Raw genomic sequence first — 27,464 nt, forward strand, 5'->3', positions numbered from 1 at the left:
TTACAATACTGACTTGCATCTTTTTTTTATATCTGCTGACTTGAAAGTTCATGGGGGGGGGAATTATGTTGTAAATATTATTATCTGAAAAAATCCAAGCATTAGTTTATATATATTTATATAATATATATAATTCCAGTGATGTTGTGAAAGACCCTGGCCACTTATTTAATACCAAGGCACAAAGAGCTATTTATAATATGACAGCCAAATCCCTTCTCTTAATTTCATGGGACAATTCCTCAGGCTCCTCCTGTTGCCCCCTCACTCCTGCAACAAGAGAAACAGGGCAGGTGGGGATTTGAGACTAAAATACCCGTTCTTTTTAAACTTGTGACTGTTAAGATGAACTGATTTTGGTGTGGAATGCCATTTGGGTTGTTATTGTGTTCTCTGATCCAGCTGGGAAATCTTGTATCTATAAATATTACATTTGAAATGCTTCCAAAAGTTGGTTGTTGTTGTTTTTTTTGCGCTATATGTAACTTCAGATATATAGAGATATATGCAAAACAGCCTCTCTCTCTTTTACATGGATATTTAAACAATAAGATCTTCTGTGTTGCAGGTGACGTGTTTTTTAAGGAGGAAGAAAATGAATTGCTATTTTACTGCAAAAACAGACAAGTATTAGATCCTCATTTTTGCCCTCAGGGAAATAGCCCCTCTGTGAACCGGAGAACCCCCAGGCGTCAATACAATCCAAGGGTGAATATATACCTTGGTTGTGCTGCTGGAGGAAGGGGGTGTGGCATAAATTGTTTACAGTTCTTTGTTCACTTGTCCAGTGGCATCGCATAATTTTAAAAGCCACCCTATTTCTGCTGTCCTTTTACCACCCGGACTGGGAATGAGCTGCCTTTGTGCTCCTTTGGCAGAGGCAGTGAGAGCTCCTGCCCTACAGTGGTTTTGTGGAAAGGGCCACACACTTGACAGGAAGCATCTGCTCCAAGGTTGTCTTCCAACGCAGAGAATTGCAGGCTCAAGGAAACAGCTGGGACTTTCTCGCCATGGAAATGGCATCATTCTGGCTGGGCGTTGTCCACCTCCGAAGTAGTTTGTACAAACCAGCCTGTCTGGTTGTGGAGCAGTCAAATTATGGTAGTCCTTTGGGTGCCCTTGGGCTCCCAGCCCCCACCAGCCATCCCCAGTCATAGGTGTATTGCAGCAGCACCTGGGCAGAGAAGCTCTGCACTCCTTGCCTCAGGGACAGCCAAGGGGATGGGTGCTGAGACGAATCAGCACCATGGCCTGCTTTGCAGCTGTGTCTTTATAAAATTAGGCCAACCGGAGGAGAAGGGAGCAGAGCGAGGGTGGCTCCTGCCCTCTGCCAGCAGGTGGCATTTTTGTAGGCAGGTGCAGGGGGGACTGGGGGCACGCACACGGGGGGGGGGTGTTTAATTGTGGTAGCAAGAAAAGCTTCAGCTGTGCTTCTTCATAATGTGCATTTCCTCTCCCCCTTCGTTTTGCCTCAGTGCTTTGGGCAGCCAAGCTTCAGATGTGAAAGAAATGCTGAGTGTGATGGTAGATGAGGCTTTGCGCTGGCATAGAGTAGCTGCTGGCCTGTGCTAAGGAAGAGTGGCAGGTCTGTGATAGGCCTGGTTTGACTACTGGTCCCTGCTGGTGTTTTCCCTTTTCTGGATGCGCTGTTCGAAATTAATACCTGGTGACGGTCAGAGTGTAGAACACAGCGCTTGCCTAAAGTGTGTGTGGCAAATGCCAGAACAGAAGTCCTGGTGGTATCCGTTTTCCCTTTCTTTTTTAATAATTTGAAAGCCAGGTCTGTTGTGAAATATGCTTTATTTAAAAACAAAAACTCCATGCTGCTTGGCTGTGGGATTTCTCGTGGTGAGCAGTTTCCATGTCTAATTTTGTGAGCAGCTGGCATTTCTCAGTATTTCATTAAGCCTGGCCTGCTTTGCAACGGGTTCAATCCAAGTGCTTGCACCTGCACCCCAATATTACTTGGGGAGGGGGCAATAGCCTGCCATTCACTACCTGTGGGAGGTGCTTATTTCTAAGCCCCTTGTATTTAGGAGTTCTATATTTAGAGACTGAATTTGCAAATAACATGGCATGACAGAGTGTTTTGCTGGGGTGTGTCTTCCCCTGCCTGAACTCTCAGCCACTTCCTTGGCTCTGAGTAAGGGCAGCAGCAGCAGCACGGTGCTTTGCTGGCAAAGCGATCTTGCCAGGCTTAAGGGTGGGGTGGGGTGGCTGGAGTGGAGTGAGCCAAAACTGAGAGCATCCCACCCGCCCCAGAACTGAGAGAGCAAATACCTGTCCACCACACACACAGAGAGAGGCTTTTGTGAAGCTTTTTAATGGACACTTTATATACTTGACAGAGTTCGAATTAAAAATAAAAACAATTCTTGCTGTGATTCTGAGTGCCAGAAAACAGGGCGAAGTACACTTTTGCACAGATCCCACCTGCTTACCCAGAGAGAGTCCTCGGTTATTTAGTCCAAGGCATGGGGATGCATGCATTTTCCTTATCTGTGCAGGCAAATAGATTATACTGTAGTTGTGATACAACATGCGTGGCTTTTCTTTGTACTGCACACACACACCCTGTACAGCCACTCCAGAGTATTGTGGTTTAGCTTGCAGTATCTGCTGTCTGCATTTATACTGTATACTACATATTCTTTTCCCTGGAAGTTAAAAGGAAAAGAAAAACACCACTTTTTCTTTTGTTGTTGCATTGATTAACATTTTACAAACCTGCTTGGCCCAGAAAGTTTGGGGAAAGAGGGCTGTTTGTCAATTCTACAACTGGTTGTGAAGCTGAAGTGTGAATATTTCTACGTCTGTATTAGACATTTTCTTTGCAAATCTATTGTTCGATTGAAATGTAAATGAAATAAAAGATGGTGTACACCCATCATGTATAATAAAGCAGACACCATCGCTACGGTGGATTTAATGCCTCATTTTTAATGATGCATACTCAGCTTCTATTTAAAAAAAATATTTAACTTTAAAAAAAATCTGTAAAATAAAAAAGGGATCTATTTGGGGCGGGGTAATGAATTCTATTCCATTTAGTTCCGTTTTCAATTTCCAGATTCTGTTGTTTTTCCCTTTTGTGTTATAGGAATAGGATTTACATGGGAAAGCTTAGACCGTACGGTCTGTATTTTTGGGGAGGGAAGTTTGAGTGGTGGGTGTGGGCTTTGTGATTTAGCCTGAATAGCAGAGTGAAGTCTGTGTGCGTGTCTTTTCTGTTGCACTGAAGTGAAAAGATAATTAGCTTTTGGGCTGGACACGGACTTTAGCGAACTGTGGTTTTTTTTTCAGTGTTTGAGAGAGAATTAATAGAAAAAAGTTTGCAGTACTTGACATGTATTTGCATGCCGTAAAATAAAACATTTTGTCCACCTTAACTTGTATTGCCTTCTTCTCTAAACACGGGGTGGGGTGGGGTGGGGGGTGTTGTCTCAATTTTTGCACATTGAGGTTGGGGGTGGGCACTGTTAGCTAGGCATTCACAGTGATAGCTTGCTCTTCTCAAAGGTGTTATAACTCACGGTTAGATCACATGCTTTGGTGTCCTTTGTTTAAAAAGTATTGGGCAACAGAGGATGGGAAAGTCCTTTCTGAAGCAGAGTGGACAGGTCCTGGAACAGGTAATCACAGCTGGAACATGATAGCTTTTCCTATGGATAAGCCACAGTTGTGGGTCTGGGGGCAGGGTCAGTCTGGGTGATGCTCTGAGGCCCTTCCAATTCTTGGGGTCAGAAAGGAGTTTGCTGAAGTGGCCAGAAATGTTTATTTATAAACTTTGAACGAGCTTTGTTGCAAGTGCTACAGCTAAGAGATGGTGCCCTCCAGGCTAATGGATGGGCCTTTCATCCACCCCACTTTCTTAGGGTAGGAAAATAGCCAGAATTGTGTTTGAGCTGGAAACAGACTGGAGGCTGTAGACCCATGGATACACTTGCTGGAAGCAGGCTGGAAGCTGGAGACCCAGAGACACGCTTGCTCTGTGCTGGATCCAAAGATGTGACTGATGGAGAACCAAGAGCTGTTGGGGTGTTGATGCTGTGAGCCCCTCCATCTCATGCTCAGGTTGTATAGGTGTGTAAATAAACCATGTATGCTAAATACACCACAGTCCCTGATGACCTTCATCCCAAGGAAACCAAACCTGGGTAAGCTCCTGGAACCTCCGGGGTCTCTCATTACTTGGAGAATGGGTTGCATGTAGCAGTATGTATGAAATCTCATCACAACAGTGAACTTCTAATCTCCCACTCTCCCAAAGGAACAACATGAAAAAGCTGTTTATTCACACTATAGGTTTAAAGTACTACGAAGCCACTTTAAAACACCCATGGTTCCACACCTGCCAAAAAAGAATCCATTAAGGGTGCTGAAAGTTGTGAGGAGACCCCCTCCTAGTGCTATGGTTCCCAAAGTGCTTTAACAACCAACCCCTCTTTATGAGGAATGCAAGAAAAAGAAGGAAGGAAGGAAGCCAAATCCTCCTTGTTTAGGGCTGTAAGAACAGTCCGGCGTCCTGTTCTCACAGTGGCCAACCAGATGCCCCAATGGAACACACTGAAGCAAGACCCAAGCGCAAGAACAGTGCTCCCCTTCCTGTGGTTTCCAGCAACCGGCTTTCAGAAGCACCACTGCTGCCTCCATCCATCCACAGAAGGAGGCAAAGCACAGCCATCGTGGCCGCCTTGTTGCCATTGACAGCCTTGCTATCCTCCACTGAATTTATCCTAATCCCTCTTTTAAGGCCGTCCAGGTTGGTGACCACTGTTGCCTCCTGCAGCAGGAAGTTCCATAGCTTAACTATGTACTGCACAAAGAAGGTCTTTCTTGTAAGAGATGTTTGGTTGCAGGTGGATAGGGAAAGAGGTGGCGGCAGTGTAGAGCTTGGCTCTTTTCTGCAGTGGCTCCCCGCTTGTGGGATGCTCTCCCCAGGGAGGCTCTCCTGGCACCTTCATTACATACTTTAGGTGCCAGGCAAAAACATCCCTCTACTCCCAGCTCTTTTAAAAAAATGGGGGGGGGGCTGTTTTTGTTGCTATTTATTTTTTGTGTTTTCATATGGTAAACTGCCCTGTGATCCTCCTATGAAGACTGCTATAAAAAAATTTTTTAACAACAACAGGGAGCAGGACTGATCTCCCCCACTCCTCCTCCTCCTCCTCCTGAGAGCCAGTGTGGTGCAGTGGTTAAGAGTGGTGGACTCATAATCTGGTGAACCGGGTTTGCGTCTCCGTTCCTCCACCTGCAGCTGCTGGGTGACCTTGGGCTGCTAGTCGCAATTCTCTGAAGTCTCTCAGCCCCACTCACCTCACAGAGTGTTTGTTGTGGGGGGAGGAAGGGAAAGGAGATTTGAGCCGCTTGGCGACTCCTTCGGGTAGCGATCAAGCGGGGTATCAAATCCAAACTCTTCTTCTTCTCCATGGTGCGGTGCGCGGGCGGCATCGGCCGAAGGGGAGCCGGCAGCAGGCGCTGTTGCAGGGCTGCTTTTCCACCTTACCTCTTTGTGCTGGGGTTGCTCATCGTTTCCCAGCCTATTTGTCCCGGCAACCTTTGCGCCCTGTGCCCCCCCTCCCCCCCTTCTGTCACTAGGAGACCGAGAGAGACACAGAGAGAGAGAGCAGATCCCGGTGAGGAGGGGCGGGGGGGGGGGCGCGGGAGGGGCCCTCCTTTCGGGGGTCGCGGGTAGTGCAATGACAAGAGGGGGGGGGCCCTGGGGGAGGAAGGAGCCTCTGCCCCATTTGGGGCGGGGCTGGGGGGGTCGCGAAAGAGTGCCGTCCGCGTGTGGGAGGGGGAGGGGGAGGAAAGGGTTAAGGACCCCATGCGTGGCGGGGGGGGGTGTCTGCCCCATAGCAAGGGCGAGGGGAGAGCCCCGGCTGTGTGGGGCTCGTGTGTGGGAAGGCGGGGGGGGGGTTGTCTGGCTCGCAGTGGGGGTCTCCGGCGTGTGGGTCTGCGGGGGCCCCTGCGGTGCGTGGGTGGGTGGGTGGGGGGGCTCGTGTCAGGGGCTGGTCCTGGCTCTCTTTGTGCCCCAGCTCTGCTTCCTCCGTGTTTACTGGTTGCACCTTCACCCCACCTTTTATTCCGGGGGGGGGGGCACACGTGGCCGTCCCGTCTCCCATTTAATTGCACCACCTGCTGCGAGACAGGTGGGGGCGGAGAGCCAGTGGCCGCGACCCAGGGAGCTTCGTGGCCTGACTCTGGCTCGGGGGAGGGGGCTGCTCTGTCTCCCCCCCCCATAATCCTTCCTCGTCAGTGCGGGGGGGGGGGAGCGGCCAGGTGCCATGATTGCGGGCAGGGAGGGAGGGAGCTGGAAGGGGACTTTGGGTTGGGCAGGGCCAACGTTGTCCGGGGCTTTTACCCCCAAAGCATCTGCAGGGGTTGAGGAAGGCTAAATCCAGGCAGCTTCCTTATATAGGCTGAGCTGCTCCTTTTCTCTCCGGTGGGTCCCGTCATTTGGAGAGATAGCGGGGGGGGGGGAGGCATTAATTGGCTAGGTCAAGTTCAGAAACATTTTTTTTTAAAAAAAACATATTGGTTTGTATGCTTTGGGTGGATTCTTGTTGTCTAACTTAACCCCGGCAAAGAAATCTCACTGCTGCCAGCGGAAGGCGGCCAACCACGCCCTGGGCTCCCCCCCCCCTCACTAGAAAGGAAATGGAATAAGCAAATAGAAAGAGACGCTGTGTGTGACGCTGACACAGAATCTGACACATACTAGTGTACACTAAATAAAATAATGTAAGTTTTAACACCCACCCCTCTCTCCCCGCCCCTCTTTTCTTCCCCGGCCCTATAACTATATGCAACACTAATGGCTCACAACTAATGTAACTGACCTGTAGAAAAGACAACCCGGAAAAAGAGACAATGCAAGTGTTTTTGTAAACCAAGAAAACCTTTGATAAAAATGATGGGAAGCTGCCACATTGCCACTTTCCCCTCCTGCATTAGGAAGCAGGTTGCCAATAATGGGCTTTTACTCGTCTCGTTTTTTCTTCCATGCCCTTCACAGCAGCTGACGGCTCGGCTTTTTACATCTGTAGGACAGCCAAAGTGTGTCACCCTGCCAATATTTCTGATAAAAGTATGGTGTGGTGATGGTAATAGCTTTATCCCCCACCCACCTGGTTGGGTTTCCCCAGCCACTCTGGGCGGCTTCCAACAAAACATAAAAACATAACAAAACATCAAACATTAAAGCCTTCCCGATACAGGGCTGCCTTCAGATCATAGCTGTCAACTTTCCCCCCTTTCTTTTAAGGGAAATTCCCTTATTCCAAATAGGGTTCCTCGCAAGAAAAGGGAAAAGTTGACAGCTATGCTTCACATGCTGGTATAGCAAAATCAGTTGATGTTTTTTAAGGTTAGCATCATTGAGAATGTGGGGTTGAGAGCACAAGGGCTAGTAGTGCGCCTGTCTCCCCCCAAGTCCACACCGCACCCCTTATTTGTGCAATACTGAATGGGAGTGTTGGCTTTGTGCTCTAGCTCCTTTCTCTTCATCCTCAAATCTAGATTATGTAGGGCATGAAATGGGAGCACAGAGCCTGGCTCAGAGGTCAAAATCTCCCAAAGCAGCAGCAGCTGTTTGGCTTAATAGGAAATGCATTTTAATAGTGTGCCTTTGATCTCATTTTTTTTTAAACCATAGCCTTGATCTCAGTAATTCACAGTAAAAGTTGTGCATCCCTCACGACAAAACTACAGGAACCCTGCAGCCTACTGGAGTCTTTGCCGACCTGGGGTCCTCCAGTTGTTTTGGCTGGTGCTGGCAGTAGCTGTTGTTGAAAACATCTGGGGGGACCAGGCTGGCAGAGACTGGCCTACCTTGTCCATCTCAGAAGCTTTGGACTATGGCTCATCTGGTCCAACACCTGCTCTTACAGCGTCTGACCAGTTACTCATGGGAAAGCCACAAGGATTTGAACACCAGACCTTTCTCCCCTCTCCCCTCCTGTGTTTTCCAGCAGTTGGTTCTCGGGAGCATTACTGCTTCTGACTGCAAAGGCAGGGCAGAGCCACCAATAGCCCTCTCCTCCTCCTCCTCCATGAATTTGTCCAGTCCTCTCTTAGAACCACCCAAGTTGGTGGCCATCGCTGCCTCCCGGGGGAAGGAGTTCCCTGGTTTTTAACTCTGCGCTGCGTGAATAAGTTATTTCTTTTATCTGCCCTGAGTCTTCCAACATTCAGCTTCATTGGGTGTCCACAAATTCTAGCATCAGGAGAGAGGGAGAAATACTTTTCTCCATCCCAAAACAGCATCCATCAAGTTACATATTAAAGGAAACAAAGTCATGAAGCAAGGGGAGTAATGGAGTGGCAAGGATGCTGAGGGCTTATTTGCAAACCTGCAAATGTCCACCCTGCCCTCTTGAAGAGGAGTGACTGGCCCCCACCCCTCTCTTTCCAACAGCTGCTCCTCTGGGTTTTCCAGCCCCATTGGCTCTGATGTCTTTGCTAATCTGATTGGTTTGCTAATCTGCATAATCCTCTAGATGGGATGGGGAACCCTTTTTAGCCTGAGTTCTCTCTGTGTGGCTAACCTTCCCTATAACCCCCCTCCCCACCTCTTACATTAACAGGGAGGGGGTGGGTAGCTATCTGTCATGTATGATCTTGTTGGGATTCCTGCATTGCATGCGGTTGTGTCAGGATGACCCTCGAGATCCCTCCCAGCTCTACAATTCTGTGGTTCTTCCTGGGCTTTGTTATTTTTTAACCCAACTGTGCTCATTCTATGTGCTCATTCTATGTTATTTAGTTTTCCATCTTTCAGTTTTTGACTATTGTAATTGTATCTCTGTTTTATATATGTTATAAAATGAAATTTTATTAAATGAATCGAAATGAACCCACGGAGTGTCACTTTACAATCAATACATATTTATTTATTCCATCCAATTTATATACCGCTTGACTGTAAAAAAAAAAGAACCCTCAAAGTGGTTTTTACAAGGGTAAAAACAATAAAACTGAGAAAAATTCACAACCATTAAAAATAAACAAAAATATAAAAAAACAGGGAGGGGAACCTTGATGCAGACAGAGAAGTCCCTGTGGGCAACATCTGACCCATAGGCTAGATGCCCCATTCGAGGAAGGCATGAGTTCTCACACAGCTGGTAGCCCTTTAGTAGCAATTGTGAATTCACTACAGAGGGAACTGAGCAGCCAGCAGCTGGACCAGGCTGATGCTTCCCCTTTGCTGACCATGCCCTTCCTGGGAGGAGGCCAGTGCACTGTCACCCCAATCTCGAGACAAGAGAGCTCCCCCTGCAGTGACATGGGCATGGTTCTGTCCTGGGGCTCATTCTCACATCACTTGGTTGTTGTTGTTGTTCAGTCGTTCAGTCGTGTCCGACTCTTCGTGACCCCATGGACCAGAGCACGCCAGGCACGCCTATCCTTCACTGCCTCTCGCAGTTTGGCCAAACTCATGTTAGTAGAGGCATCACTTGGTGCCTCGTGGCAAATCCTCTCATGCCAGATGTTCATCCGCACTCCGCCTGGTATTTTGAGGTAGGCTTCCTCTGCATCTGGAGGCTCACTCTGCCTCATGGCTAACAACCCTTAAGAAACCCACCCTTTGTGGACTGCCTGAGCTGTTTTTAAAGAAACCTGGGCCACCACTTCATCTTTGGGTAACGTATTCCCTGCACACCACATTTCCTAGACCAGAACTAGAGATGCTTTACCCGCTGCTGCTGCTGTTCCACGTTTTGGGCTCTTGAGCCGCTGCTCGCATCCCTGTTTCATGGGAGAATCTTGCTTCCTTGTTTTGCTTTTAATGACTGAGCAACTGCATCCCAGATGGCCAGCAGAGTGCTGCGTGCAAATCCATGGCGGAGGGAGCAGGTCTGGCTCAGGATAAAGGGAAGGATTAAAAAGGGGTGGTGCTAAACCTGAATCCTTGGTGTCAGTGCTGCTCATAGGTATCCGTGTCTGTGCTTGTTCATATGCAGGCGTTCATATGCAAATGGTAGGGGTGGCCATTAAGTCCTTCTGGGGGGGGGGGGAGCGTAAAGGCTGTATTTGGAGCAGAAGTGCAGTCATTGAGCAAGGTCATTGAGAGTTTAATGTATCCTTCCCCTTGCACCCTGTCCACCTCTTCAAAGCCAGGGATGAAGAGGGGCAGGTCTCACACCCCTGAGCAAGGTTGCATCCACACCCACCCCTGTAACCTTTCTAGGGGCACAGCCTGCTTCTTCTCTCTGCTCCTAGAGGCTGAGGTTGAGCCTGCAGTATCTCTCCTTTGAGCTCACTGTAACCCACCCAAGTTGGACCAAGGGGGAATTCGGACATCCCTCCAAGGGCCCATTTTCCAGTGGTCTTTCCAAGCAAAGCCAGGGCTGCAGCTGAGCTTCTGTTAACCCTTTGTGCATTCCCTTGGCAGCTCCCCACAATGACTACCCTGGACGACAAGCTGCTGGGTGAAAAACTCCAGTACTATTACAGCAGCAGCGAGGAGGAGGATAGCGAGAAAGAAGAGGAGGGGGAGGAGCAGCATGGCTCCCCCCACGATGCCACAGAACCCAGGAAGGTGGAGCTGAGCAGCGATGGCAGTGCGGTAAACACAGGTATGCCTCCCTTTCCTCCGGGTCCCTGGATTCACCTACAACTTCCTTAGGGCTGAGCCGATCAGTTCCATTTAATACGCACAGACGATCCTTTAAGGCTAGTCTGCTGGGGAACATTTTACTTACTTTTATTTTATTTCATAAAATTTATATACCAAAAAACAACAACAATGACAACACCTGAAAACGTTTTACAAAATAATAATAATAATAATAATAATAATAATAATAATAATCAGGAAGAAGGATTAGCAGCAATTATTTAAGACTTTCAGAAAGTTAAAATAACAGTAGACTAAAACAGATTAAAACTCACACCAGCTTTCTATTTATGTTGACACATTAAATGATTTATAAAACTACAGGTGAGGATCTCAAACTATATCCTTGTTCTTCCTGTGTGTGACATTATTATTATGACTGGAATGTAATTGAAATCAACAAGATTTTGGAATGCAGAAATAAAGATAACCATCAACTCATCAATTCTAGCACGTGGGGGGCACCTTATCTAAATTTTATAATTTGGTATTTGAATGATTGATATTATTGATTGTATAATAAATTGGTATTGTTATAATGAGGCTATTATTGGAAGATAATTGAAAATTAGTAAAAATTATTATTTAAAAGCTCACACCAGCTTTCTAAACATCTGCGTAGATTTGTCCAAGCAAAAATGTTTACCAGCATTTTTGTTGACAAATAGGCAGGGAGTTGTAAAGTGTAGGTGCTGCCACACCAGAATATTTGAGTTCTTACAAATGTGGAACAAGTATTATGTGCCAGTTCTGCTGATTGAAGCAGTTGAATGGGCATTTGTGGGGCAAGGCGATCTCATAGGTAATGTTGGAGATGTTTCCTTCTTTGAAAATAGGGCAGGAACCCCCAAGTTAAATGCAGAAAGGTGTAACTCTTCCAGGTTTTTAGAAACCCTCCACAATTGTCCAGCTGTCAAAGCTGCGTAAGAGATCAGCCTCTTGGTTCCTGCCTGGAAGAAGCTTCCCTGTGGTAGTTGTCCCACGCTGGAAGGTAGGAGCCTGCCTTACTCCAAATCCAGCCATTGGTCCATTCTGCCCAGGATTTTATATTCTGACTGGCAAAGGCTCACCAGGGACTTGTCTTTTTCCAGAACCTTCTCTCCAGCTGATTTCTGGTATTATCTTTTGTATATGGTTTTTATATTGCATTGTATTTTATATTGTATTATTTTATGAATAGCATTATATTCATATGCATATAAATTTACAAACTTTTTTTGTTATTTTTCTGTAAACAAATAAAATACCCCTTATGGGGTTCATGTTTTAATGGAACATTTGGAGTTCGCTGCAAACTCTTGACTGGGACGTGTCGGTGTCACTTGGATAGGTTCTCTTTCTATTCATGCCAACCTTTTAAATGTCTGCTGGCAACTTTTCCATTATTGCCTGCCCTATGCAGGCAATTAAGAATACATCTTTCCACAATGGTTATAATTAACATCTTCTTTAAACCATTTTAATGGATAATATCATATGTTTTTATTGCTATAAACCGCTGTAATATATGTTTGTTTACTGCCTCTGACGGTGGAAGCAGAGCTTAGCCCTTCTGGCTAGTAGCCTTGCCACCCAAGCTGGTGGCGACCGCTGCCTCCTGTGGGAGAGAGTTCTGTAGTTTTAACAGTTCAGCCATGCACTGCGTGAAGAAGTGGTTTATTTTCTCTCTTCTGAATCTCTCCAGAGTTAATCCACAACTGTGATGTTCGGAGGTTTGCCCGGAGTCCTCTGTCCTCAGGCAGGAGTGTTTGTTTGTTTGTGTGTGTGTGTAATCCATACAGGATTTTACTTGAGCAGAAGGCCAGCCTGCTGCTCATATCTGAGGTAATCCAGCCTCCCCCATTTGGCTCCCCAAAGGGGATCCCTCAAGCAGGGCCTGAGTCCAAGAGCGCTCTCACCCCCGCCCTCCCGCCCCGCCCTGTGGCTTTCAGCAACTGCTGTTCAGAAGCACCACTGCCTCCGACTGTGGAGGCAGAGGCAGGCACAGGCATTGTCTGTTATTGATGTGGGAAGTTGGCTCCCTCTGACTGCTGTTGCCGGTGCCTGCTTCATCCCCTCCCTCCCTCCCTCCCTCCCCAGGCCCCAAGGGGGTGATCAACGACTGGAGGAGATTCAAGCAGCTGGAGACAGAGCAGCGGGAGGAACAATGCCGGGAGATGGAGCGCCTCATCCAGAAGCTCTCAGTGACATGCAGGTCCCACCTGGACGACGAGGAGGACAAGCGGAAGCAGAAGGAGCTCCAGGAAAAGCTCAATGGCAAGGTAATGGGCGCAGGAAGTGGGGCCTCTCCGGCAACCTTTTCCATGTGGATTCCAACCCTCCCCGCAGGCATCCCTGGATCAGGTGCTGTTTTGCAGCTGGTTGGGGGACCACCTGCCCTGAGTGGCACTCAGCACCTGCTGGTGGAGCTGCCGAGTGTTCAGGGCGCAGCTGGCATAGGGGAACCTGCAGCCCTCTGGGTATTTTTGGAATCCAGATCCCACCAACCAGCACGGCCCACAACCCGGGGTGATGGGGAGTTGTAGTCCCCAACTGCACCTGGGGTCTTGTGCTTGTGCTGCCTCTGGAGTAAATCAGGTAAAAAGCAGGGGGCAGGGGATTTCAGGCAGGGAGGAATGCAGGAGGGTTAACTTTCGGGGGGACTTGGCAGCAAGGGCTGGCCTGTCCATGGGCCTTGGTGAGGCAGTTGCCTCGGGCAGCAGGTTGGGGGCAGCTGAGAGGGGCAGCAGATCCTGGGCCCCCAGAAATGCACAGCTCACCACCTCCTGCACTTGCTGCTTTGGGTGGATGCCTGGGAAGAGCAGGACTGCTGCCACCTGAGCCTCTCTGCCATCCTTCTTTTCTCCCCCATTGCCTCCGGCTATCTGGAACTGCCCTGAGTCGTCTCAGGCAAAGGCAGCTGTAGGAGGGCACCGTTGACTCTTTTGCCTAAAGTGGCAAAATGTCTTGTGCCGGCCCTGCCTCACTTGTTGGGAACTTCCTTTCCAGCTTCTGAGCTGTCCTCCAGCAAGTGCCAATTTAAGCAGCTTTTGTTTAGGGCTCCAGTTACTGTGTAATCAGCCTCTTTTTCTTGATGCTATGCAGCTCAGCCTATGCATGCCAGGAGGGGGGGGAGGACAATGGGAGGGCAGAAGGGTGGAAATTTCCGTTCCGCCTCAAGTGGCGCAGGGCCTTGGGCCACCCCTGACTGAGGAGGCAGCCTGTTTCCCCAGCTAACCCTGCAGGAGTACAGTGCGCTGCGTGAGGGCCCAGACGACGAGGAGTTCCTGCAGCAGTACCGCAAGCAGCGCATGGAGGAGATGCGGCGGCAGCTGCGCAGCGGGCAGTACTTCAAGCAGGTCTTCGAGATCCACAGTGCGGAGGCCTTCCTGGACACCATTGACAAGGGGCCCAGAAATACCCTGGTGATGGTCCACATCTACGAGGATGATGTCCCAGGTGCCGACTCCCTCCATGGCTGCATGGTCTGCCTGGCCACTGAGTACCCCGTGGTCAAGTTCTGCCGGGTGCGGAGCTCCCTGATCGGCGCCAGCTCCCGCTTCACCACCAGCGCCCTGCCGGCCCTCCTGGTCTACAAGGGTGGGGAACTGGTCGGCAACTTTGTCCGTGTCACTGACCAGCTGGGTGAGGACTTCTTCGCCGGGGACCTGGAGGGCTTCCTGCAGGAGTGCGGCCTGCTCCCTGAGAAGGACCTGGTGCTCCTCACCTCTGTCCTCAATGCCTCCTCATCCTGCCTCAGCGAGGACAGTGACCTGGAGATCGACTGAGGGCAGGCTGGGGTGAGCAGAGAGGCACCTGTGATGGGGCAAGAAGAAAAGCCTACCCTTTACTAGCCCTTAGAAGGCAGTTGCCACACACACACACACACACACACACACACACACACACCCTGTTCCCAAATGGAGGAGCCACCTCAAGCCTCTTGCTGAAACCTGTCCAGCAGCCTGCGCCCCCCCTGCCCCCCGCTCTACCCAACACAGAGCCCTTTTCCGCTGCCCCTGATGGGTCTCGAAGCCTCAGTTCCTACTTGCTGCTTTGCTTTTATGGATCTTGCACCTGTGTAGAGCCGCAAGCAGGCATTTTGGCCAGGAACTGGATGGATGCCAGCAACCCACCCTCCCAAAGGAGTTAGGCCTGCATGGGGCTCACATGAACCCCGAGATGTCAAATGGGGTGGGGGAGTTGTGCTGATGGGAGTTGTAGTCCAAAGAACCTGGAGGGGACCCAGGCTGGCAAACACTGTTGGAGACCATAGCTCAGTCCCAGTAGTTGGCTTGTAAGGCTGGCTATTCTCTCTGGGGGTCCTGGGCACTCCTGGCATTCATTTAACAACCCTTGATGTGCTGCTCTGTACAACATTGCCCTCAACAGCAGGTTGCCTCTTGCTTGTTTGTGGATGCCCATCCCCTGTGTTAATCTGCAAGACATGACCTTCTGCCCTGTTCCTCCAGCAGAAATGGACTCTCTTTTGCTAAGCTCTCTTTTAAATCATGTGGCGTATTCCTAACAGTTTTTAAACGAATGCAATAAAAACATGAATATCATTAAGCTTCCTGTCCAGTTGTTTCCTTGAGCGGTCTGTTAGGAGGGATGGGGCATGCCCCACCAACACCAGTCAGCCACAACATGCCTGCCCCCTTCTTGCAGCCAGTCCAGAGCAGTGGCGGCGGCGGCAGCAGTCGTTTCCAGTGTCTTCCTCCTTAGTCTCAGTGTTGCCCATGTGGAACTTGCTGCCCCTTAATCCACCTTCTGCTTTGTCAAACAGATGGTTTTCTCTTGTTTTTAATGACCCATAAATGTGACTACAGATGTGAAACCCTGCAGTTAAGGTGGCCAGCACGGTGCCCTCTGGACTCGAACGCAAGAGGAACCCTGCTGGCCCATCTGGTGCAGCATCCTCTCCTCACAGTGGCCAACCAGGCGCCTGTTGTGGGAAACCTGCAAGCAGGGCACAGACACAAGAGCTCTCTCCCCTCCTGTTTAACCATGCGCTATGAAGAAGGACTTTTTAAAAATCTGTCTTAAATCCTCCAACATTCAGCTTCATTGGATGGCCACAAGTTCTGGTGTTGAGAGAGAGAGAGACTGTTCTCTCCACTTTCTTTATGCCATGCATGGTTTTATAAACTTCTATCGTGTTACCTCTTACTCGCCTTTTCTCTAACCTAAAATGTTGGATGGGCTTATGGGAGTTCTAAGTTCCACAATACCTAGAGAGCAGTGGTTTTCAACCAGTGTGTCGTGGCACCCTGGGGTGGCTTGAAGGATGGTCAGGGGTGCCTTGGGCAACCCCGGCCTCTGTCCCTCTTTCCTTCCCTCCCTCCTCTGATGCCCTCTTGCCTCTCTTCCTTCCAAAGACTTGCACAGCTGTTCTTTGCAGCAGCCCTGGCTACAAGCTCCCGAGTCGGACACTGGACCTAATGGTCAGGGGTCCCTTTACCTTTACCTATTGTACCTCCTATCCGTCTTCTCTTCTCCAGGCTAGACATCCTCAGCTCCCTCAGCCTTTCCTCATAAGGCTTGGTTCCCAGACCCTTCATCACCCTGGGCGTCGTCCTCCACACACCTTCCAGCTTGTGAACATCCTTCTTAAATTGTGGCGCCCAGAACTCGACAAAGGACTCCAGGTGTGGTTTGACCAAGGCAGAAGACAGTGGTGCTATTACCTTCCCTGATTTGGACCCTAGACTTCTGTTGATGCAGCCTAGAATATCATTAGCTTTTTTGTTGTTGTTGCTGCTGCATCACAGTCTTGGACTCATGTTAAGCTTGTGGTCCACCCAGACCCCTAGATCCTTATATTGCTGCTATAGCAGAATGATATATTAACCTGCTACAGTAGGAGGTTAGGCGAACCCTTTGCCAATCGGGTGCCATCTAGATGTCTTCTGGAACTCCCACCAGGCCCAGCCATTGAGGCCAATCATAGGGACTGATGTCGCAGTTGTGGTCCACAACACCTGGAGGGCACCAGGTTGGTGAAGGTTCCAACGCTAACTCAGAAAATGTTATTCTGATAAGGCTACTCCCAGTGGATAGTTTAATCTGGGCTGGCGGCAGCAGCAGCAGCTTGAAGGCCTTCGTGCAGAGCTAAAATATCTCTTCCACACACTTCCTTTTCTGAGCTGGCCATTTCGTTTTGTCTCACACTTTGACTTGCAAAACCTGCCATAAGACAGTATCATCTGCCTATACCAGCTGCCCAGGTTCATTGATTCATAAACAATGATAACAATATAAGTTTTCCATTCTCTACCGGTTGACGCCTCCACTTTGTTTTTCACGGCCAATTAAAAATAAACACAGGGAGATTAGGTTTTACTCGAGGGCGCCAGCTCCCTGCATTATACCCCCATGGGTGGCCTCATCAGGTCTTCTGGAAAAGTTTTTAAATTTCTTAGGTATTTTCCCTTTCGTGGCCCCCCCCCCCACTTGCAAGGGGTCTTATCCGCTGCCACCACCAGACTTTGCTAGTGAGCAGGATCTGTTACGCCCCCTGTTCACATGTCTAAAGAGTTGACCGTGCATGGATGTGTTGCCATGGGACCAGCTGGCTCTTTCAGGAGAGGGGAGGCCTTCCGCACCCGGGGGCGGGGCGAGCATCACGGGGGGGGGTGAGCGTCCCAGGGGGCAAGCCCCCCATGGCGGACTGCTTCCTGGGCGGGGGGGAGGGAGCTGCGCCACTTTGCCAGCAGCCTTCCTCCCTTCCCTCTTCCTTTTGACAGCTTGGTGGAGGCTCCCCCCCCCCCAGGAAGCAGCCCGGGAGCGTGGGGCAATGCCGAGCCGGCCGGCTGAGATTCCAAAGCCTCACTTGAGCTGCCAAAATGTAGGGGGAAGGGGGAAAGGCCTCTGACAAGGCGGGGCAGCTCCGCCCCTTCCCGCGACGGCTTGGGAGTTGCAGGTGGCACACCGAATGTCACCCCCCTCAGTGATAACACACGGGGTAGAACGCCCCCCCACTGCCCCCCTTCCTCCACCCCTGGTGCTATGCACAGCCCAATGCGGCCCTTGAGGACTTTTCTGTGGCCCTTGGCAACATTTGAACCCCCCCCCCCCAGCCACCGCACTGCCTTCCCAATGTAACTACAGTCTTGTTAGTGCTCTAGGGCTCTGCTGGAGCCTCGTGCCTCCTTCCAAAGCCTGGCACCTCGCTGAGCTGGCTTTGAGAAGGCAGTGCGAAGGCTGCGGGGCAGGGGCTCAAATTTTGGCCTCACTCCCCCACCCCGGCATGACAAGGCAGTGTGTCATTGTGCTCCACGGGGTATGAAGTGTTGGGCTTCCCTGATCAAGATGGTGTCCTGGGATTGTGATGACCCCTCTTGCTGGTTTGGGTGAGTGACGGAGAGGTTTGTGTGCATGTAGAAGCCTCTGGCTTTTGCGTGGCCAGAATGAAGCTTATTGCCAACACACCCACTTTGGCCTCTGCACCCATCCGCCACTGGCAAGTGGCCCCTGGGAGATTTACTGCGGAGGAATGTGGCCCTTGGTCTGAAAGAGTCTCCCCACTCCTGGACTAGAGAGATCTTAGCACTTTCAGGAGAAGGATTGGCTGAAGGGCACGCAAGGCAGTGGGGGGGGGGTCTTGTCCTCAAGGGCCCACCAACCACACCTGTGCCCCCAGCATCGACCAAGTTTGCCAGTTGATGTTATGGTAAATGGTCCCCCACCCTAAAGAAAGGAAGCACGATTGTGACTTTTGGAAATGAAAACACTTTTTATTCTGACCATTCCCTTCACTCCCAACACCCTCTCCGCCCCACAGCAGAAACACACACACTCACCTGAGCGCAGGTGAAAAGGAAAACACTTTATATCCCTCCCAACCCCCCCAATTTCCCAAACCTCTTATTCTGAGGCACGTATACGGCACAGGTTTAAAAGAGATTGAACTGGTTCTGCAATTCTACTGACAAGCCGGGATGTGTGCAGAGGAGGGCGACCAAGACGATCAAGGGTCTAGAAGCCAAGCCTTATGAGGAACGGTTGAAGGAGCTGGGTTTGTTTAGCCTGGAGGAGACTGAGAGGAGATATGACAGCCATCTTCAAATTCCTCAAGGGCTGTCACACGGAAGAGGGAGCAAGCTTGTTTTCTCCTGCTAGAGGGTAGGACTCGAACCAATGGCTTCAAGAGATTACAGCTAAACATCAGGAAGAACTTTCTGAAAGTAAGAGCTGTTTGACAGTGGAATGGTCTCCCACGAGAGGTTGTGGACTTTCCTTCCTTGGAGATTTTGAAGCAGAGGGTGGGTGGCCATCTGTCTTGCATGCTTTACATTGCAGGGGGTTGGACTACATGACCTTTGGGGTCCCTTCCAACCCTACCACTTCATGGTTCTGCAATTCTATATTTTCCTCTAGAGATTTTATGGAAACATCTTTGGGAACAGGCTCCAGGGGATGAAAGATACAATTGGAACCCATGGCATATGATGAAGTAGACATAAGTCTGCATATAATGTGTTGGGCTGGTTTTTATGTCTAGACAACTGGGACGTTAACAGGACAGGTGGCTGGGGAGCTCCCCAGCAGTGCCCAGCCCTTATAGAAAGCAAAGTAAAACAAATAAACATCAAAGTTGAAAGCAAGGAGGAGCAGGTGATTTGGGCTATGTGGCGAAAGGTCTTGGTGCCCAACAGCATCCCTGTAATATGTGTTTTTCTGCTGCATGTGACAGGCCAAAATGAGCTTTGAAGAAGAAGGTGGGAAGGAAAGAGGAAGCTGACTGGGCAGAGGACAGGCAGACCACAAAAGGCTTTCCCTTTCTCCCAGTAAACTGCACTCCTTTTATTTCTCCTCTCTGAACCTAACCCTCCAAAATGCATTTCCAGGTGTGTGATGAGAAAGGATGCTGTTCCGCTCTCTCCCTTCCTCCCCACCAGCCAGCCAGTCTACAACCGCTCCTTGCCACCTGCCACTGGCTGGACCACAGCCGAGCCAAGGAGCAGCCCCTGCCCTCTGCCCCCGCTGCGGTCCTAGAGCTCATCCGATGGCCCCTTCTCCCTCGCAAGCACAACGGCATCCTCTCCACCACTGCCAGGAACCCGGAAGCCCACGTAGGGACACCTCTTCACATTGAGGCACACCAGTTTCTGGAGCGAGGCCGTGTTCACCAGCTGGAAGCCAGCCTCACCACCAAAGGTGCTGGGCTTCCAGTACTCTGGGGAGCAGATGGGGTTCCCAAAGAGACCCTTCAAGGAGAAGGGGGCCCCGATCTCCACCATGCTCTCGCCGAAAATCGAGTTGTGCTGGCTCTTCTCCACCAGCAGACCTGGATAGAACTCAAGGGCATCAATGTCTCTGTACAGGGCCTCCAGTTTGGCAGCAGTTTCTTCTTCACCTGAGAAAGAGAGAGAGAGCGAGAGAAAGAGGAAGAACTGAATATGGAAGATTTAGGGCAGACAAAAGTCCTCCTTCACACAGTGCACAGTTAAACTATGGGACTCCTTCCTGCAGGAGGCAGTAGCAGCCACCACCATGGGTGGCTTTGAAAGAGCATTGCCCTGGCCTCCTCCATGAATTTGTCCAATCAATGGCTCCTGGCCTTGATGGCTCAGCTCTCCCTCCACAGCTGGAGGCAGAAATGCTTCTGAATCCCAATTGCTGGAAACTACGGGAGAGAAGAGTTGCTTCTGTGCTTGGGTTCTGCTTATGGGTTTCCCATTGGAGAATCTGGTTGGCCACTGGGAGAACGGGATGCTGGGCTAGATGGGCCATGGGCCTGACCCAGCGGGGCTCCTCTTCTGCTCAAAAGTGGGCCATGATCCAGAGCACCAATTCTGAGTACCAGCGTACCAGAGCGGTACCTATTTATCTACTTGCACTTTGTGCTTTCGAACTGCTAGGTTGGCAGGAGCAGGGACCGAGCAACGGGAGCTCACCCCGTTGCGGGGATTCGAACCGCCAACCTTCTGATCGGCAAGCCCAAGAGGCTCTGTGGTTTAGACCACAGCGCCACTAATACACACACACAAAAACACACACATTTCAGCCTTTCCTCACAAGGAAACACAATGGCCTTTGTAGGGTGGGGGTGGCATCTAAGTGCCTTCATTGGTGACCCCTCTGGGAGCCGCCCCCCCCCCATTCTGGCAGGTTGCCTGCCCTACCTGTCAGCTCCTGGAAGGAGGCATAGGGCTTCATGCCAAACCTCTTTCGGTACTCGTTGAAGGGCTGGAGGCGCAGCAGCCTTGACTCCTCAATGACTCCAATGGCCACTTTAAGAAGCTGCTTGTGGATGTTCGGTACCCCACCAATCTGAAAAGCAGAGGCCAATGGAGAGGAGAGGCTTGGTTAGCAGGAGGGGAGGGGCCAAGCCACCTAGGCAGGAGCAGAGCCTGCAGATCTCCCACCCACCCTTGGGAAGTTCCCGTTTGCATGCAATCATAAGTAACAGCGGCGAAGACTAGTTGGGCTGGTTGAGGTGGGGTGGGGGGGTCAGATCTAGCCTGCACACCATCCATTGGGAGGGCAGGGGTCAAAGTCCAAAGCCCAATTATGACACCAAAGTTGCTTCCACAGTCACAGAACTGAGGCTCTGCTATTCCAGTCAGCTGGAAGGGTAATTAAAATGGTGGTTTGGGGCAGTACTTAATATACCACTCTGTGACCCCATTAAGTCTCTTCCTGGGAGCATGACCCTTCTGTAATGTCTACTCCCATGTAAGTCTTCTTCAGTTAAGGGTCCCCTGCAATGTTAATAAGTTCTTTCATTGCAGGCCCTGCCATGTCCTTATTCTCTAGTCAACAAGGCTGAGGGATTTGTGGTGAATTGCCCCTTCATTAGTCAGTTCCTGTTCCCCATTAGTGATTAGTCAGTTCCTGTTCCCCATTAGTGGCTTTAATTACCATTCATTGTTTACTTCTCCCCTCTTCTTTCTTTATGGAGCTATAATTTCCCATCCCAATAAAATAGCTTGTGAGCAGGAAAACTTTCAATGAGCAGTGCAGTAACCCTTAAAATCCTCAGCCCCGCTGGCCAGGCATTTATATAAAAATAGCCTTTTATGGGAGGGAGGGAAAGAAAGAGGCCGCAAATCAGCACTGCAAAAAACAAAGAAATGCAAACCCTTATCCAGACTCTGCAATAGTGGTTCCGAAGTGGGTGCTATCACCCCCTGGGGGAGGATTACCTAGTGGGGTGCTAAGAGGCAAGGGTGCGCTGGAGGTGAGTATTTCTGAGCGCGCTGAGTGTTTACTTACCATTGGTCAGGTTACACCTTCCTAAAGTAAAACGCCTTCCTCACTTCATATTTAAATTCAGGTAGGTAGCCGTGTTGGTCTGACACAGTAGAAATATATAAAAAAATTAAAAAATTGTCCAGTAGCACCTTAGAGACCAACTAAGTTTGTTCTTGGTAGGAGCTTTCGTGTACATGCATGAAGAAGTGTGTATCTGAAGAAGTGTGCATGCACACGAAAGCTCATACCAAGAACAAACTTAGTTGGTCTCTAAGGTGCTAAGGTGGCGCTGTGGGTTAAACCACAGAGCCTAGGGCTGGCTGATCAGAAGGTTGGCGGCTCGAATCCCCGTGACGGGGTGAGCTCCCATTGCTCGGTCCCAGCTCCTGCCAACCTAGCAGTTCAAAAGCACACAGTGCAAGTAGATAAATAGGTACCGCTCTGGCGGGAAGGTAAACAGCGTTTTCCTGCACTGCTCTGGTTTGCCAGAAGCGGCTTAGTCATGCTGGCCACATGACCCGGAAAAACTTCTGCAGACAAACGCCGGCTCCCTTGGCCAGTAAAGCGAGATGACCGCCGCAACCCCAGAGTCGTCCGCGAATGGACCTTACAGTCAGGGGTCCCTTTACCTGGACTTTTTAATATTTTTTTTATATATTTCATATTTAAAGTTTTACTGTTCCTCTCATTGTCAAAACTGTTTCCTTTGTTCATGTTTGTTTTAGCTAAACAGGGGTCAGCAAACTTTTTCAGCAGGGGGCCTGTACACTGTCCCTCAGACCTTGTGGGAGGCTGGACTATATTTGGGGGGGGGGAATGAATGAATTCCTATGCCCCACAAGTAACCCAGAGACGCATTTTAAATAAAAGGACACATTCTACTCATACTGTCCGCGTGCCGGATTTAGAAGGCGATTGGGTTGGATCTGGCCCCTGGGCCTTAGTTTGCCTACCCGTGAGCTAATTACTGGCAACAGTTGTAGGTGAAGTGTGTGCGTGTACAGTGCTTTTCTCTTTTTTAAAAAAAACCTTTAGGGGTACTCTCATTTTCCTACTCCTGTTGAAATACTGCCCCTCAATGAGGCCAAACGTAGATGCACAAAGTGTCCCCCTCCGTCCCCCAGAAAAAAAGCTGTGTGTGTGTATGTGTATAAATGATTCCTGCTAAGCGACTTTAAACCAAGTATTGGGAAACTGGTATCACTTAAGCTGATATCACTGGATCAAGTTCATCAGGTCTGTTGACTTAATTAAATTAAATAGTTTGAATTAGATTTTCAACAAATGTGTGCTTAATTGTCACTTTTTTGAATTTTATTGTGTTGGTATCTTCCACAGTGGGTCATGTAAACCGCTATTCTGAATAATGCTTTTTATAGGGTAGGGGGACACTGGGGTGAGTTTGCAAAACCAGGCGGCAGTGGCCCAGAAAAGCTGGGGAACCACTGACCTATCAGAACTAAAAGCTGACAGTTCCAGCTGGCATGGTATGGCTACTTGAGGTATGTCAGTTCCCTAGGTTTGCTCGCTTGCCCATCCTGGTGGACCAAGAACCATCCTGCTCCTCAAGATTGGCTTGGCCCTTTGGGATGGGTGTGGCCAGTGCACCCACCTGCCCAGCTCGCTGCCTGGAGAAGGCATCTACAAGGGCCTCCACTCCATAGTCCATCAGCATAGTGGTGTTGTAGACAAACTGGTTGTAGCTGTACTCTTGATCCTGGATCTTGAAGGTATCTGGCATCAGTGGATGCCAATGGTAGAGCTGGTTGAATTCCACTGCAATGCGGTTCCGGTACTGGAACTGGACTCCAAAGAGGAGTTCTGGGTCAAACTTCAGCTGTAGGAAGTAGCCACTCAGATGCTGGACGTAGTCCTCAATGACGATCTTGATGGTCTCACCTGGGAAGAGCAGAGGGAGGGAGTGAAGGGGTGAGGATGCAGCCAACTGAGCCAAAGGGGCCCCATCTAGCCCAGCATCCTGTCCTTCCAGTGGCCAGCAGGTGCCCAATGGGAATGCAGCAAGCAGGATTGAAGCACAGGACCCCTCTCCCTTTTCCAGCTTCTGGTTTTCAGGAGCTCCTAGCTCCAGAGGCAGAGCACAACCATCATAGCTAGAAGTCATAGAATCATAGAATCATAGAGTTGGAAGAGACCCCAAGGGCCATCCAGTCCAACCCCCTGCCAAGCAGGAAACACCATCAAAGCATTCCTGACAGATGGCTGTCAAGCCTCCGCTTAAAGACCTCCAAAGAAGTGATTGATAGCCCTCTCCTCCATGAATTTGTCTATCCCTTTTTTAAAGCGATCTAGGTCAGTGGCTATCACTGCCTCCTGTGGTTCCATAGTTTAACTATATGGTGCAAGGAGGACTATGTCTATCCTGAATCTTCTGACACTCAGCTTCACCGGATGTCCCCGAGTTCTAGTGCTATGCATTCCGTCAGGCCAAAAGGCAGGGTATGAATAAATATATTATTATTATTATTATTATTATTATTATTATTATTATTATTGGGGGGGAGACTTTTCTCTCCCCACTTTCTCCATGCTAGGCATAACATTGTATACTTCTAGTATGTCACTCACCTTCACGCTAAACTAAAAAGCCGCAAACATCTCACCTTGCCAATCCCACCTAAGCCATGAAGATAAAATAAGGGCTTGGTGGTCCATTCCACAACAAAGTTTTTAACATACAAACATCAATCTGCAAGGTAGTGTTATCATGCTGGACTTTTGAGCTGTACCAGCTTCTTAATCTGTCCAAACAGGTCAAGAATCCAGGAAATCTGATGCTTATGTGCTTTTAAAAATACTGGTGGTAAAACAGTCAGCTTCACAGATTCTGCCTCTCTCCTTCACTGGAGGGTTTTTCAACACAGGTTGGGTAGCCCTCGGTCAGGGATTCTTTAGTTGAGATTCCTTAATTGCAAGGGGTTGGACTATATGATCTGGGGGGGCGGGGAGAGAGATACCGGTATCTTTCCAATGCTACCATTTTACAAGTCTATAATTTTCAAATGCAAATTGTTTCCTCATTAATTGGTGGAGAATGGATGAGTGTGGAAGAATGTTGGCATGGCGCTTGGTTGGAACACCCCACTGCCCTGTTGCCCTCCCCCCCCCTCACACACACCAATAAGAATGAGCCTTGCGGTCTGGAAGAGCTGCTCATCATCCCAGGCGGGGTGGTCCTGCTTGAGAAGGTCACAGACGCGGTTGTGCTCGCGGAGCCAAATGGTGGCATACATCATGAGTCCCGGGAGCAGCCCAAACACCTCCTGGCCCACAGCCAGCTGCTTCTCTGCGGGGATGTGCTTTGGGTAGATCATGTGAACGGGGGCGTCCAGCACCGTCGGGGGATAAATTTCCCCTTTCACCACCTAGGGAGGTGAGAGAGGAAGGGTGCGCATCAGGGGTGCATCTCAAACACCTCGCAGGCCCAAGCTATCTGAAATATCATGTCCTCCCATACGAACCTGCCCTTCTCTTGGTCCCATCACCCTCATGTACATGCTTCATAATCTGCCCAGGAAATATTTATTCTGAAGGGGATTATAGAAATTCTAAAACCAAACACAGATTTGCCTCCAACGGCATCGGCCGGAGTACCCCACCTGGGATGATGAGCAGGCCAGACTGTTTGCCCATCTAGCCCAGTATTGACTATTTTGATTGGCAGTAGCCGTCTAGGGCAGTGTTTTTCAACCTTTTTTGGGCAAAGGCACACTTGTTTCATGAAAAAAATCACGAGGCACACCACCATTAGAAAATGTTAAAAAAAAATTAACTCTGTGCCTATATTGACTATATATAAAGTAATTCTCTTGAATAGGAATCAAATAAACACAAAGAAAGTATTTTATAATTACTTTATTATGAAATAGTAAGTAAACAGAAATATGAAAAATTATAAAATACTTTATTCAGTGTGCAACCAGGGCCTGTTTGGCTGAACACAAAGCTGATATTCTGGCTGGAAATTTTCCCAAGGCACACCAGAGAACATCTCACGGCACACTAGTGTGCCGCGGAACAGTGGTTGAAAAACACTGGTCTAGGGTCACCATGTTTTGCTCTCCCAAGGCAGGAGGGCTGTTTATCCACTTTCATACCTGGTATTTCAACTTCCCATCTCGGAAGAGCCTCAGTTCATGTTGGCGTTCCAAGTTGTCTCCATATAAATGTCCAAGATCCACCTGCAGGAAAGGTCCAGGTGGTTACAGCTCATGGAACTGTAGCAGTTGCTTTGTATTTATAAATTTTTGAAAGCATCTAAGTACATCAGAAGAGCCCTGAAGCTGGATCAGGCCAGTGGCTCATCTAGTCCAGCATCCTGTTCTCACAGTGGCCAACCAGAAATTTGTGGGAAGCACAAGAGCAACACCGTCTCCTCCTGTGGCTTCCAGCAACTGGTATTCGAAGCATCACTGCCTCCAACTGCAGATATAGAAGAACCTGTTTCTAACTGCTCACATTTATAAACTTTTTAAACATATAGTTTATATTCTGCAGAAACTGCTTAGAGATGTTATTGCTTACCTGGTACCCAAATTCAGGTCACATAAAATAAAGAATTTAAAGCATTGGTGTACAATAAAACAATATAAAAATTAACCTGTGTAATTAATTTCTTCCCAGCCCGTCCTGCCCCTCCCCCTGGCCAAAACAAATTTGTACTGATGGGGAGTGGATTAATTGCCCTTCCCTTGTATTTCTCTGCTCTTGATTCCACCCACCCAACTCAGGGAACAGCTGGCTTTTGCAAAAGGATTGCCTGACTTTCAATATTATTTATCTAATGTATTCATATTCTTGGAAGCGAGTGGTGTGGGTTTGGGAGGTGAGTCTGGATGATGCCACAAGTCCCTTCCAATTCTTGGGGTCCTGTACCTAGGGAGTGTTAGATTCAGAGAGGATCCTACTGCTGAACTAGCCAGACCAGTTTCTCTGTAAGACGATGGCCTTGGCTGGCCACTTAAGTGTCTTCATCAGCATCCCAAAATGATGGGCTCCATTGCTACAATGAAGGGATGAGGCCCTCCAGGCTGATGGTTGTGCCTTTCCTCTCCCTCCTCACCTGGCTGCTAGGTAAGAGAACAAGAGCCAGGGTGGTGTGTGTGAGCTGAGCTGAAAAAAGCAGGCTGGAAGCTGGAGACCCAGAGACACGCTTGCTCTGTTCTGGATCCAAAGACCCATTGGGATGTTAATGCTGTGAGCCTCTCCATCTTACGCTCAGGTTGTACAGATGTGTAAATAAAACTGCATATCCTAAAGACACCGCAATCTCCGATGACCTTCACTCCAAGGAAACTGAACCTTGGTAAGCACCTGGTACCCCTGGGGTCTCTCACTACTTGGAGATTAGGGTGGCATTTAACCTTCCTTTCAGGGTGTGCATGCTTGCAAGTTCGCTTACAAAACCACAAGTATACATGCTTCCATTTGATGTATGGTTTGTTTTGTCACCCAATGCCAAGAGAAACTCATGCTTCACATACTGTTTTGCGTTCCTTTCTGTATCCACTGGAATCCTATTTGTTCTCATGGATGATTTTAGGATGGAGCCCAAGCTAAGGTTACCAATGAATCCGGGGACACTTTTCAACTTCAATGGTTTTGTATGGGGACTGATTTGTAAATCCGGGGACTGTCCCCAGGA

General features: G+C 49.3%; 2 protein-coding genes across 2 annotated transcripts in view; one reads left to right on the top strand and one right to left on the bottom strand.

Moving 5' to 3' along the window:
• Nucleotides 1-5,595: 5,595 nt before the first annotated feature.
• PDCL (phosducin like) lies at nucleotides 5,596-15,159 on the top strand. The gene is made up of 4 exons (XM_033137724.1): nucleotides 5,596-5,636; nucleotides 10,400-10,583; nucleotides 12,704-12,885; nucleotides 13,837-15,159. Exons 2-4 carry the CDS (start codon nucleotides 10,409-10,411, stop codon nucleotides 14,389-14,391), a joined length of 912 nt encoding a protein of 303 aa, XP_032993615.1. The 5' UTR covers nucleotides 5,596-5,636; nucleotides 10,400-10,408; the 3' UTR covers nucleotides 14,392-15,159.
• A 3,763-nt stretch (nucleotides 15,160-18,922) lies between these two features.
• Nucleotides 18,923-27,464, bottom strand: part of PTGS1 (prostaglandin-endoperoxide synthase 1) — a 42,246-nt gene continuing 33,704 nt past the window's right edge. Inside the window, exons 7-11 of the mRNA XM_033137700.1 lie at nucleotides 25,918-26,001; nucleotides 24,939-25,185; nucleotides 23,415-23,701; nucleotides 20,731-20,878; nucleotides 18,923-19,961 (exon numbers count right to left, since the gene is read on the bottom strand). Coding sequence (XP_032993591.1) covers nucleotides 19,597-19,961; nucleotides 20,731-20,878; nucleotides 23,415-23,701; nucleotides 24,939-25,185; nucleotides 25,918-26,001 — 1,131 coding nt within the window. The 3' untranslated portion in view covers nucleotides 18,923-19,596. The remainder of the gene's footprint in view (nucleotides 19,962-20,730; nucleotides 20,879-23,414; nucleotides 23,702-24,938; nucleotides 25,186-25,917; nucleotides 26,002-27,464) is intronic.

Source organism: Lacerta agilis, chromosome Z (genome assembly GCF_009819535.1).
Source record: "Lacerta agilis isolate rLacAgi1 chromosome Z, rLacAgi1.pri, whole genome shotgun sequence".
In the NCBI taxonomy this organism is placed as follows: domain Eukaryota; kingdom Metazoa; phylum Chordata; class Lepidosauria; order Squamata; family Lacertidae; genus Lacerta; species Lacerta agilis.

What these genes read in the sequence shown, in the direction of transcription:
- PDCL (XM_033137724.1), top strand. Translation starts at nt 10,409, where the DNA reads ATGACTACCCTGGACGACAAGCTGCTGGGTGAAAAACTCCAGTACTAT. An exon ending in TGGCAGTGCGGTAAACACAG is followed by an intron (nt 10,584 to 12,703) that starts GTATGCCTCCCT and finishes CTCCCTCCCCAG; the next exon opens with GCCCCAAGGGGGTGATCAAC. An exon ending in AGGAAAAGCTCAATGGCAAG is followed by an intron (nt 12,886 to 13,836) that starts GTAATGGGCGCA and finishes CTGTTTCCCCAG; the next exon opens with CTAACCCTGCAGGAGTACAG.